This window comes from Eimeria acervulina, genomic scaffold (genome assembly GCF_000499425.1).
Source record: "Eimeria acervulina Houghton genomic scaffold, Eah_scaff106, whole genome shotgun sequence".
Classification (NCBI taxonomy): domain Eukaryota; phylum Apicomplexa; class Conoidasida; order Eucoccidiorida; family Eimeriidae; genus Eimeria; species Eimeria acervulina.
The window spans coordinates 7,501-20,000 of NW_013550406.1; the positions used below are offsets into that span (position 1 = coordinate 7,501).

General features: G+C 57.6%; 2 protein-coding genes across 2 annotated transcripts; both read left to right on the forward strand.

Moving 5' to 3' along the window:
• Positions 1-933: 933 nt before the first annotated feature.
• EAH_00016790 (WD-repeat proein, putative) lies at positions 934-8,127 on the forward strand (the record flags this gene model as incomplete). Its single annotated transcript, XM_013397744.1, has 1 exon — positions 934-8,127. One exon carries the CDS (start codon positions 934-936, stop codon positions 8,125-8,127), a length of 7,194 nt encoding a protein of 2,397 aa, XP_013253198.1.
• A 1,685-nt stretch (positions 8,128-9,812) lies between these two features.
• Positions 9,813-11,411, forward strand: EAH_00016800 (hypothetical protein, conserved; the record flags this gene model as incomplete). Its single annotated transcript, XM_013397745.1, has 1 exon — positions 9,813-11,411. The coding sequence occupies one exon, from the start codon at positions 9,813-9,815 to the stop codon at positions 11,409-11,411; it is 1,599 nt and encodes a 532-aa protein (XP_013253199.1).
• Between the last annotated feature and the right edge of the window lie 1,089 nt (positions 11,412-12,500).

Here is a 12,500-nt window from a genome sequence, read left to right on the forward strand (position 1 = left end):
CAACTTTGTTGTTTTTCGTTAGCTGCTCTTGAACAACAGCCGCAGCAGCAGCTGCTGCTGCTGCTGCAACAGCTGCTGCTCCTGCCGCTGCTGTTGCTGCGGCAGCAGCAGCAGCAGCAGCAGGGAGACAGCCAGTTTATACAATCGGCACTGTCTCCTTCCTTGTGTACAGCGCATTCACAGGCTTCCCTTCGCCCGGTGGGAGCTTCAGAACCGTTGTTACTCTCAAAACCCTAAACCCTAGAGATTGCTGCCTCACAGAAGTGCTAGGGTTTAGCAGCTGTTACGGAGGCTTAGGGTTTAGGTTTAGGGCTTAGGATTTAGGGTTTAGGGTTTAGGCTGGCAGTACGTGGTGTGTTCGGCTGAGGAGGCATCAGGGTTTAGGGTTCAGTGTAGAGTGCTCGGCAGACAGCAGGGTTGAGGGTTTAGAGGGGGCCAGCAAGGGTTTCAAACACCCCTAGTGTTTATTTAGGGTTTACAGATTAGGGTTTAGGGTTTAGAGCGTCAGGGCCTCGAGCACTACTGGGTTTCAATGGCCCAGTCTCCACTGTGTAGGATATTAGGTTTTAGGGTTTAGGGTTTAGGGTTTCAATTAAAGAAGTTAGGGTTTAGGGTTTAGGGTTTAGGCATTTGGGGGGCCCCTCCTGGGGGCCCCCGTAACGCTCGTGGGGCCCCACACTTGGGTTGGTTGCCTATTATAGTTTTTAATTCTTGAATTAATTCTGGAAGAAAGAATGAATATAAACTGCATCAGGATCTGCAACTAAGAAGCACGGGGCCCCCTCACATGCTACCTCTGCTAGGGTTTAGGGTTTAGGGTTTAGGGTTTTTACTCCTTCAGAGGGTCAGAGCGACGGAGGCCCTAAAAACCTCAAAACCCTACCCTTGCTTTCTTCATCTTATTTCTTTTATTCTTCGTGAGGCCTTCCACTAATGGTTCTCGTGGGGGCCCCCAGAGGGCCCCCCAGTGGGGCCCCCTCTAGGGCCCCTTCTGAGGCCCCCGGCGGGCACCTTCCTGGGGCCCCCTCTGGGGCCCCTTCTGGGGCCCCCTGTGAGGCCGCCCCTGGGGCCCCCTGTAAGGATCCCCCTGGGGCTCCATGTGGGGCCCCCTCTGGGGCCCCCTGCGGGCCCTCCACTGGTACCCCGTCTGGGGCTCCAGAAGGGGCCCCCTCTGGAGCCCCCTGTGGGGCCCCACCGGGGGCCATGGGGACCCTTTGCAGCGTTTATAGGGGGGCCCCCGGAGATCCCGCTGCTGAGGCTGACTGGGCTTTAGGGGCCCACGGGGGGCCCCCTCTGGTGTCTCTAGACAGGGTTTGCTGTACAGGGAGCATAAAGGCTGTGGAGGTCTCCGATTGCAATACCCTCTTATTTGCTGCTATAGCGAACACTATTAGGGTCTACCCGCTGCAGCAGGGGCCCCCCCTCTGCAGAAGGGGGCCCCCACCTTTCCCTTGGCTTCCTCAGACACAGGAGCAGGAGGAAGAGCATCTAGGGGCCCCTGTGCTGCAGGAGGCTCCCGTGCTGCAGGGGGCCCCCCTTGCTGCAGCTTACTTCAGCCCCAGTGAACACGTGCTGGGCTTGAAAGAAAGAAAGGGTCTCCTCGTTGCCTACGGTACACAGCGTCTTGCGGTGTATGCGCTACAGTGGAGGGGGCCCCCAGATGGGGGGCCCTCAACCGAAAGGCCCCCAAGGGGGGGGCCCCTCCTCCAGGGGCCTGGGGGCCCCCAGGGGCCCCCGTATTGCCCTACACAACAGCGATTGCTGCTGCAGCAGATATTTTTTATGAAAGACAGAAGCAGAGTACTCACAGCAGAATTTCTTTTTCTAGGGGCGCCGGAAGGTCTGGCAGCAGCAGCAACAGCAGCAGCAAAAGCAAAAGCAGAAGAGGGAGCAACGCACGCAGCAGCGGCAGCACACGCTGCATGCGAAGCAGCAGCAACGGCTTCTGCTGCAGCAACAGCAACAGAAACTGCTGCAGCTGCGGCAACAGCAAGCGCAGAAGCGCCAGCAGCACCACCGGAAGCAAGAGAGATCTGCTGCCTTGGAGCAGCAGCAACAGGACGAGAAGCAGCAACAGGAGGAGCCGTAGCAAGAACAGCAGCAACAGGAGAATCAGCAGGCTGCTGCCGGGGCGCTTATCTGTTGGTGTTTCTCTCTAACGGGTTGCTGCGTATACTGCATGCAGCCTCTGGGGCTGTGCTGCTGCAGCAGCGCTGCAGCAAGGAGTCTCTACAGCTGCAAGCAGCAGCAGCAACCCCGGCGCTGCTGCTGCCAAGCGGTGAGGCCAAAGGCAACTACCGCTGCTGCTGCAGCAGCAGCAAGAGGAACAGCAGCAGATGCAGCAGCAGCAGCTGCTGCTGCTGCAAGGTACAGCAGAAGAAGCTGCAGCTGCTTCTTGCAGGGGGCACTGCTTTCTCGGAGGTGTTTGTTTGGCTGCTGCAACTCGATGCAACGCAGCTGCTGAGGCCACGCCAAACAGCAGCAGCAGCAGCAGCAAGTTCTGCTGCTGCTGCTCCTGTTTCTGCTGCTTCCGTGCTGCTGCTGCAACGCTTGGAAGGGCATAGAGGGGGCCTCTTTGCTCTCACCTTTGCTGCTGGGGGGGCCCTCTTAGCGTCAGCCTCTGACGATAGAGAAATAAGGCTTTGGCTGCGCAGGCCCACAGCAGCAGCAGCAGCAGCAGTAGCAAGAGCAGCAGCAGCAGCAGCAGAAACAGCAGCTGATCATCCAAGCTCTACAGCAGCAGCAGCTGCTGCAGGTGTAGGAGAGCTTTTGCATGCAATCAGCAGCCAACAGGCAGCAGCTGAGGCTTCTGCTGCTGGGGGGCCCCTTTGTGTTTATCTGAATTCGTTTAAATGCGTCTCCGTCCTTAAAGGACATAAATCTCGCATATGGTGTCTCTGCTTCCTCAACATACTGCCACAACTATATCTGAACAAGCAGCAGCTGCAGCAGCAGCAAGAGCAGCAGCAGGCTGATCTGCAGCTGCAGCAGCTGCTGCAGCACCAGGAGCACCAAGAGCAGCAGCTGCAAGAGGATTTGCTGTTGCAGGACCAGCAGCACCAAGGGCAGCAGCAGGAGCAGCAGGAGCAGTGCCGTTCGAGCAGCAGCAGCAGCTGCTGCTTGTTGGAGTCGCTGCTGATGCAGGCTTTCTGCTGCAGTTTGCTGCTGCTTTCTGGGGGCGAGGATGCGACAGTGAGGGTTTGGCGATTGAGGGGCCCCTGCCTGTACACCATACAGGCCCACAGAGGACGGGGTGTACGTTCTTTAGCAGCAAATAAGGGCCTTCTTGCCGCTGCTGCTCCTGCTGCTGCTGCTGCTGCTGCTCCTGTTTTTATTTCAGGAGGAGAAGACGGCTGCTGCAAGGTTTGGCCTCTCGAGGCCTTGCAGACATTGAGGGGGGCCCTACTGCAGCACCTCAGCAGCAGCAGCAAACAGCTGCTGCTGATGCTTCAAGCAATGCAGACGCACGGTCGTGTAGATGCGGCTGCCCCATCGCTCACAGCAGCAGCTGCAGCAGCAGCAGCAGCAAGTCCTGCTGCTGCTGCTGCTACTGTTGCCAAAGGAACACCAACAACAGGCACACAGGCTCCCACGAAGGAGACACTGTCTCCTTTTCAGCAAGCGCTGCCGCAACGTCAGCCAGACCAGCTGCAGCAGCAGCTGCTGCCGCACAGCCGGCCCAAACAGCAGCGGCAGCAGCAGCAGCAACAGCAGCAGAAAGGGATGCAAGGGACGCTGGATAAGGGACAAGGTGCCATGACCAGTACAGGTTTGAAGAGCTGGACGTGGAGTTGTCGTGTTGCAGCAGCAGCAACAGCAACAGCAGCAACAGGAGAAGAGACAGCTGAAACAGCAGCGGCAACAAGCCCTGCTGCTGCTGCGGTTGCGGCCGGGGCCTCTGAAGCTGCTGAAGAAGCAGCAGCAAACTCACCAACTGCTGCTGATACCTCACCAAGTACTGCAGCCGCACCAGGAGAAGGAGCAGCAGCAACAGCAAAAGCAGCAGCAGAAGCAGCAGCAGCAGGAATCTGCAGAGGTGCATGCGGCTGGCTAGGAGGCAGCAGCAAGGACTTCATCCGCGAGGTATTCTTCTGCTGCTGCGAGGAGACAAAAGGAGACAACTTAATCATCTCCACAAACTATGGACACGTCTACCTCGTCGCCCACTTCGCAGCAGCTACAGCAGCAGCAGCACCAGCAGGAGGTGCAACAGCAGGGGCAGCAACAGCAGCAGCAGCAGGAGGTGCAACAGCAGGGGCAGCAACAGCAGCAGCAGCAACAACAACAACAGCAGCAGCAGCAGCAGCGCCTTTCCGTTGGTTGCTGCTGCGCTGCATCCCTTCTCCAATAACTGCTACAGGAGTTGCTGACGAGTGTCTCTCTCTGGGGGGGGCAGATGGCCGCATAAGGCTCTGTCTCCTCCCTCCCTTAAGGAGACTCCTTTCATCTTTGCGCGAACAGCAGCAGCAGCAGCAGCAGCAGCAGAAGCGAGGGTGTAACTTGGTACAAGAAACAGCAGGAGCAGAAGCAGAGGCCTTTGGTGGGATTCGAGTCGCATCAGTTTTTCCTTTTTCGCTGGGCCCACTTGCATCTCCATCACCTGCTGTTGCTGCTGCTGCTGCTGCTGCTGCCTGCAGCAGCGTGCTGCTGCCGCTGACCCGCAACAGCAGCAGCTGCAGCAGCATCTGGGCAGATGCACAGCGAGACAATGCCTTTGAAGCTGCAGATGCTGCTGCTGCAGGCCTTGTTGTGGCTGGGGCCCACACAGGTGCTGTAAAGTTCTACTGCTGGAGACAGCAGCAGCAGCACGCTGGGTCTTCTCCAGCTGCTACACCTGCAGCAGCAGCGGCCTCTGCTGCTACTGCTGCTGCATCTGATGACGCTAGTTCAGCTCTGCAGCTCCAAGAGATGGCAACTGTCTGCCTGCCGCGCTACCGCAGGGCTGCTGCGCCAGCCAGCAGCAGCAGCAACAGCAGCAGCAGCAGCAGCAGCAGGAACGCGACGAACAGAGTGATGTGCTGCATGTCTCTGCTGTCTCTATCACCAACACAACACCCCGAGGCTTCTGCTGTCTTATCTGCGGTCTGTTTGCTGGGGGATGAACACGGGACACTGCATGTTGTGCTCATGCAAGTACCTGCAGCAGCAGCAGCAGCAGCACCGCAGCAGCAGCAGCAGGCACTGAGGCAGTGCTGGGACTGGGACTCCTGCCGTGTTGCAGTGCAGCAGCCTCTGGTGGATATACACCCCAGAAGACGCGTTTGCGCTCTTTGCTGCTGCCGGGGCTTCATATTCTGCTGCGGAGGTGACGGGCGAGTGCTTATTCTTCGAGTCTCCCTCAGCAGCAGCAGCAGCAGCAGCAGCAGTAGCAGCAGTAGCAGCAGCAGCAGCGAGTTGTGGGTGCCTCAGCAAGTCCATATTCAGCAGCTGCATGCACTTAGAGTGCAGCAGATAAGCAGCTTTGTTTGTCTCCTTCCTCAGGGGGGCCTCTCGGGCCCTTGGTGGGATCCTTGCGTCTCTTTGCTTCTGCACTTAAAGCAGCAGCACCAGCAGCAGCAGCAGCAGAAGGAGCAATGCGAGCAGCAACTCCAGCAGCAGCAGCAGCAGCAGCAAGAAGACGGCTTTGTGCTGCTGCAGCAGCATGCGGCAGTTGGCGTGAGAGGCAGCGACCTCGTTGCATTCTCCTTTACTCAGGGGGCCCCCATGCTGCAGCTGCCTTGTGGAGACAGCAAACGCTCGTTTGCTGCTGCAGGAGGGCCCCGAGGGACTGTCTCCTTTGCCTTCTCGAGAGGCCACTGCCTCTGTTTCTACAGCAACAACAGCAGCAGCAGCAGCAGCAGCAGAAGCAGCAGCAGTGGCAGCAGAAGCAGGAAGAATGATGCTCGTTTGCACCCGACAGAAGGAGAGGAATTGCTGCTGCAACCGCAGCAGCAACGGCAGCAGCAGCAGCAGCGCAGCTGCGTCTCCTTCAATCCACATTACCCTGGGGACGATATTCATGCTGTCTCCTTTCTGTCTCCTTTTGTCATCTGTGCAGCAGCAGAGGACAATACCCTTAGCCTCATTCACTGCCAGCGCTCGCCAGCAGCAGCAGCAGCAACAGCAGCGGCAGCAGCAACAGCAGCAGCAGCATGTACAGGAAACCACGAAGTGACCCACAGCCTCAGAGTCCTCTCAACCACCACGAGGCACCGCGCAGCTGTGCGAGCAGTTACGCTGCTGCAGCAGTGGCCGCCTCAGCAGCAGCAGCAACAGCAACAGCAACAGCAGCACCAGCAGCAGCAACAGCACCAGCAGCAGCAACAGCAACAAAAGCGGCAATGCCTGCTGCCTCGTCTTCTTGTCAGCGCCGGGGCAGTGCAGACGCTGAATCTTTATCAGCTGTCTCTAGCAGCACCAGCAGCAGGCAGTTCTAAGGCCCCCACTGCTGATCCTGCTGCAGTCAAGCTGCTGCACTTACACACTCTTTGCCTGGAAAACAGAGCAGCAAGAGGACCCTCAGCCAATGCACGTTTTACTACTGCATGCGGATACGTCTGCAAGTCGCAGCAGCACCAACAGCAGCAGCAGCAACAGCAGCAGCAACAGGTCCAGGCCTACGATGCATTTGTTCTAGTTGGGGTGTCTACAGCACGTCTCTTGCTGATCAAGTTTTGTCTGTCCACAGGCTTTGCTGCAGCAGCAGCAAGCGCCGAAGCAGCAGCAGCAGCAAGCGCCGAAGCAGCAGCAGCAGCAGCAGCAGCAGCAGCCGCTGCTGCAGAGACACTTCAAGGGGACGCGGAGACAGCACGGGCGGAGGGTAGCCCCAAAATTGTCTCTTCATTGAAGCTTCCAGCTGTCCCTCTTTGCTGCCAGCTGGTGCATGTGCCCTCAGGCCCTTCAGGCACAGCAACAGCAGCAGCAAAAACAACTGCAGCAGCAGCTGCTGCTGACAGCAGCAACAGCGGCTTGATTGTTATGGGACTTACAGACGGCTCTGTGGCCTTTGCGCTGCTGCAGCAGGAGCAACAAGGAACGCCTGTGCTGCTGCCTGTGGGGGCCGTCAGCACTCACCAGAGAGCAGTTACAGCTGTTTGCGTAAAGCTGCTGCAGCAGCAACCCAGAGCAGCAGCAACAGCAGCAGAAGAAGGAGCAGAAGAAGCAGCAGAAGATTCAGAGACGGAGGTCGCTCGGCTGCTCGTCTGCACCAGCGGAGACGACGATGCAATTGCCTTGCAAGTGCTTTCGCTCACAGCAGCACGAGCAGCAGCAGCAGCAGCAGCAGCAGCAGCAGCAGGGGGTGGCAGCAGCAGCAGGTGGCGCATGCAACTCGTGAGCCGCGTGCTGCACCCAAATGCTCACAGTTCTTCAGTTCGTTCTCTCGCCCTCTGTGGGCCTTTCCTCTTCAGCGTCGGCTGGGACAGGTGGCTGCAGGCGTGGAAAATATGCAGCAGCAGCAACAGCAGCAGCAAGGGCAGCAGCAGCAGCAGCAGTAGCAGCAGCAGCGGTTCGTGCAATGCAGCGCGTGCTTGCATGCTGTGTAAGGCTGCATGTACTGTAGGGATGCTTGGCTGCTGCTGCAGGCCCCCAATTAGCTGCTTCGGGACCCCTGCTGCTGCTGCTGCTGCTGCAGCTGCAGGTACCTTAACTGTAGCGCAGCAGAACGCGCTCCGTCTAGACGAACAGCTGGCAGATCTGTGGCGGTCATATGGGCCCTCAATGCAGCTACACCAGCAACAGCAGCAGCAGCAGCAGCAGCAGCAGGGTCATTCCGAGGCACAGACCTTCGTGCTGCAGCGACTCGCTGCTGTTCAAACGGGAGTCGCCGAAGCCTCCACCTTAGCTGCTGTGCCTCTTCCCAGGGCAGGGGCCCCCCTTGGGGGCCCCCCTGAAGGCCTCCTTGAGGGCTTCCTTGAGGGCCTCCCTGAGGGCCTCCCTGAGGGCCCCTTCCCGTCGCGGGTCCTTAGGGGCCCCCAAGGGGGGCCCCTAGGTGGGCCCCAGGGGGGGCCCCTAGAGGGGCCCCTAGGGGTGCCCTTAGGGTTTGCTGTGCGTCTGTGCTGCGCGGGTGCTAGCGGCGGTCTTGAGGTTTTCGAACTGCACTTGGGCCAACACCATGGTGGCGACAGAGGCCCCAAAGCGGCTAGCTAGCTAGTTAGCTAGCCGTTTGGGAAGTGGCTAGCTGGGCAGCTAGCTGGGCAGCTAGCTAGGCAGGCATATGGATATCCTGCAGGGACTCGGGGCCCCGATGGCAGTACAGCTGAGTACTGGTTTTAAAGAGTGTCTTCCTTGTGTCTCTCTGGCTAGCCACAGCTAGCTACAGCTAGCTAGGGGGGCTACGACTAGGTACAGCTAGCTACGGTTAGCTACAACCAACTACGGGTAGCTACAGCTAGCTACAGCTAGCTACGGCTAGCTACATCTGGCTACGGGTAGCTACAGCTAGCTACGGGAAGTTACAGCTAGCTACGGGAAGTTACAGCTAGCTACGGCTATCTACTGCTATCTACGGGTAGATGCAGCTAGCTACTGGTAGTTACAGCTAGCTACGGCTAGCTACAGCTAGCCTCCGCTAGTCAGCAGCCCCCAAAGAGGAGTCCCCAGCCAAGCGTAGTCCCAAAGACGGGTGAGCCCTTGAGGTAGGGCATCTGCTGCTCATCACATCTGCTGCTAGCTAGCTACCTAATCAGCTAGCTAGATAGTTAGATAAAAAGCTAACAAGCTAGCTAGCTCAGCTAGCTAGCCCGGACACCCACTTTACGGGTTGGATGCCCACGGGGTGCTTTTCTACCCAGCTAGCGGCACTCTAGGGCCTTATCACGGGCAGCTAGCTAGCTAGCTAGCCAGCAAGCCACCCAGCTAGCTATTCAGATAGCTAGCGAGCTAGCAAGCCAGCTAGCTATTCCGCTAGCTAGCGCCACGAGCAGCACCGAGTGTACAGATGATTTCCTTCATTGGGGTGCCGCTGCCCCCAACAGCAGCAAACCCGAGGAGATCCTCCCCTTCTTTACAGCCCCCCCAGCAGCAGCACAGCAACAACACCAATTGCTGCTGCGCTGTTGCGCTGTTGCTGCTGCTGCGCCTCACGGAGTTGCCCGCAGCAGCAGCAGCAGTAGCAGCGCTGGCAGCAGCAACAGCAGTACACCCGATGCTGTTGTTCTCAAATTCCTGTCTTGAGCAGCAGGATCTAAACCAGTCACAGCGACAGCAGCAGCAACAGCGACAGCAACAACAGCAGCAGCAGTAGCTGCTGCTGCAGCAGTCTCAACGGTGGGCCCCAGCCCGAACAGCAGCAGCAGCAGTAGCAGCAATAATGCATGATCTCCGCAGCAGCTATTATTCCTTTGCTTTTTCCTTGTCCATTCATTTAAAGACAGAAACAAATTAGGAATTTGACTTACTAGTCACAACAGTTGGAGCAGCAGCAGCAACTGCTGCTGCTGCTGCTGCTGCTGCTGCTCGAGTCGGTGGCGGCTGCGCCATCTTTGCTGTGTCTTGAGGGTAATAACAGCAGAATTTTTCTGATTGTTGCTTTATTAGTAACCATTTAGTGTCTCTTGACTCTTCCCGACTCAAACAGCAACAGCAGCAACAACAGCAGCAGCTGCTGCAGCAGCAGTAGAAGCTGTAGCAGCAGCAGCAGCTACCTACTCCCTTGAAACACCGAGATTTTCGCTGTGCAATTATTGTCTCCGTTCAGTTGTCTCTTTGCTCTTTAAAGGCTGTTGGCTTTGCAGCAGCAGCAGCAACGCCGCAACCGAGCCACCACCAGTACCAGCAGCATCAGCAGCATCAGCATCAGCAGCAGCAGCAGCAGCAGGAACAGCAGCAGACCAATGGTCACGTGCCAAGGGTGTGGGGAGAGCACTTCCTCACGCCTGTGCTGCCCTAAGTGCACAGAGGCAGGCAGGACTTCCTTCTTTTGCTCTCAAGACTGCTTCAGTGCTGCGTGGGCTTCTCACAGCAAATTGCATGCAGTGCTGCAGCGGGGGGCCCCACGGCCTCATTCTATCTCCGATGACCGCGGAGATGAACGCAGCAGCAGCAGCAGCAGCAGCAGCAGCAGCGGTGGCGCTGGGGCAGTTGACAGACGCACCACTAAACACATCACAGACGCGGGGACAGCAGCAGACAGCCCACGAACTCCACCGCATAGCAGCAGCAGCAGCAGCAGCAGCAGAGGGTCAGGAGGCGAGCTGAAGGAGAGCCAGTTTACTGAAGCAGCAGCAGCAGGAACAGCAGCAGAAGGAGCAGCAGCAGCAGCTCTACCTGTCGTACCTTCCCGAGTCGCTCGGGGTCTTGTGCTTATTCAAGCGCGGGGTGCGACACGCAGCAGCAACAGCAGCAACAGCAGCACAAGCAGCAGCAACAGCACGAACGGCAGCAGCAGCAGCAGCCCATCGAAGACTGTGAGCAGCAGCTTCTTTTCCCGATTTCTACCCAACAGCAGAAGGCCCTTGGAGATCCCTCTGCATGCAAAAGGAGACAAAGCAGCAGCAGCAAGATATGTCTCTGCTGCAGGTCGCTCAGGAGCAGCAGCAAATCATGGGGTAGCTCATGCTGCTGTCTCTCCGCGCTTTATTTTGCTGCTGCTGCTTCTCTTGGCTCTCTTCTGCTACTTAGCATCAGCAGGTCTCCTCTTTAGCCCCACAGGGGGCTTTAATCGAAGCCCTCCTCTGCTGCAGCAAGACAATGTAGCAGCAGCAGCAGCAGCAGCAACAGCACCGGCGCTGCAGCCACTAAGGGATGCGCTGGTAGAGGTGAGAGACAAGCTTGCAGCAGTAGAGAGGTTGGTGTCTGAGCACGACATGTTGCTTGAAGTTATAGCACCCCCTGTCTCTGCTGCTGCTGCTGCTGCTGCTGCTGCTGCTTCGCGCACCCAGAGGGCGTCAGGGTCCCTAGGAGACAGCGTAGCAACCCATAAGACAGCGGGGCTTGCAGCTTCAGCGGGCGCCTCCGCTGCTGCAGCGGCGGCAGCAGCAGCAGCAGCAAGAGCGCAGCCTCTGCTTCTGTTGCTGGAGAAAGCCCGCAAAGAAGCAGAAGCAATAGCAGCAGAAGGAGAAGCAGCAGCAGCAGAGACTCCCCCTGCTTCTCCGCAGCTTATGCAGCGTTCGTTTGCTGCAGACGTGGGGACAGAGTCCTTGGGGTCTGCAGCCGCAGCAGCAGCAGCAGCAGAGCAGCACCAGCTGCTGCAGGAGACACCGGAAGAGACATTGGAGCGGGAGAGGGAGGAGACGCTCTCCCCCCGCGCTGCTACAGCAGCAGCAGCGGAAGCAGCAGCAGCAGAAGCTGCAGCAGCAGCAGAAGCAGCAGCAGAAGAGAGGGATTTGCTGCGTGATGCAGCAGCAGAAGAGGAGACAACAGGCCTTGAGGGGTCTCCTCGACTGAGTGGTGGAGGGCGCAGCAAACGAAGCAAACGGTGGGAGAGCCCTTAGATAGAGACAGCAGCAAGAGACAGTTTTATGTTTATATAGTTTTTATATTTATATTATTCGTGTTAAAGAGACTACAGATGGCAAGCATGCATACACTCCAAGCAATAGCCACACATAGGAGACACCTGACTGCACTGAGAAGCAGCAGCAGCAGCAGCAAAACAATGCTGCAGTTGCCCAGAGATGCAGCAGCAACTGCAGCAGCTGCTGCAGTTGGCGCTGCTGCTCTTGCTGCTGCGGCACTGCAGAACCAGTTGCTGCTCCAAGCAGGTGGAAGCGACTACAGTACAAACAACAGCCCAATAAATCAGTGTTTCGTTGCTGCTGCTGCTACTGTTGCTGCTGCTGCTACTACTGCTGCTGCTGCTGCTACTACTGTTGCTGCTGCTTCTACTGTTGCTACTGTTGCGGCAGCTGCTACTGTTTCTGCTGCTGTTGGAAGCAGAACTCTATTCCTTATATTTGGGGAGGTATAGGAACAGAAACAGAGAGGGGGAGGGGCAGCAGGCGCTGCAGCAGCTGTCTCCTGCAGCAGCAGGTGCGCTGCTGTTCAGTGCAGCGACGGTGTTTTGCTGCTGCAGCAGTATTTGCTGCTCGAGCAGCAGCAGCACTTGTTGTTGTTATTGCCTTCTCAATAACGTCTTGTTATTTATGGGGGAGTCTGGTTCGCTGCAGGAGGTGCTGCTGCCGCTGCTGCAGCAGTTGCTGCTGGAGCAGCTGCTGCAGCAGCTGCTCCTGCTGCAGTAGCAGCTGTTGCCGCCATACAACTGGGAAGCTAAGGGGGTGCCTCTTGAGGGTTTAGGGTTTAGGGTTTAGGGTTTAGTGATGTTGTAAGAGGGCCCCCTTCAGCCAAGGTCACCAAAGGGGCGGGGCAGAGATTGGCTCGTATGCATGAGGTGTACATACACCTGAGTTTGCTGCTGCTTATACCCTAATTATTGATATTTCTTGTCTTCTTTAGAGCTGCACAAACACTACAAATAACAAAACAAATGCTGCTGCAATGGCTCTAAAAGGGTTGCTTTTCAAAGTCGTTGTGGCTGCTGCAGCGGCAGCAGCAGACCTGTAGCAGCAGCAGCAGCAGCAGCA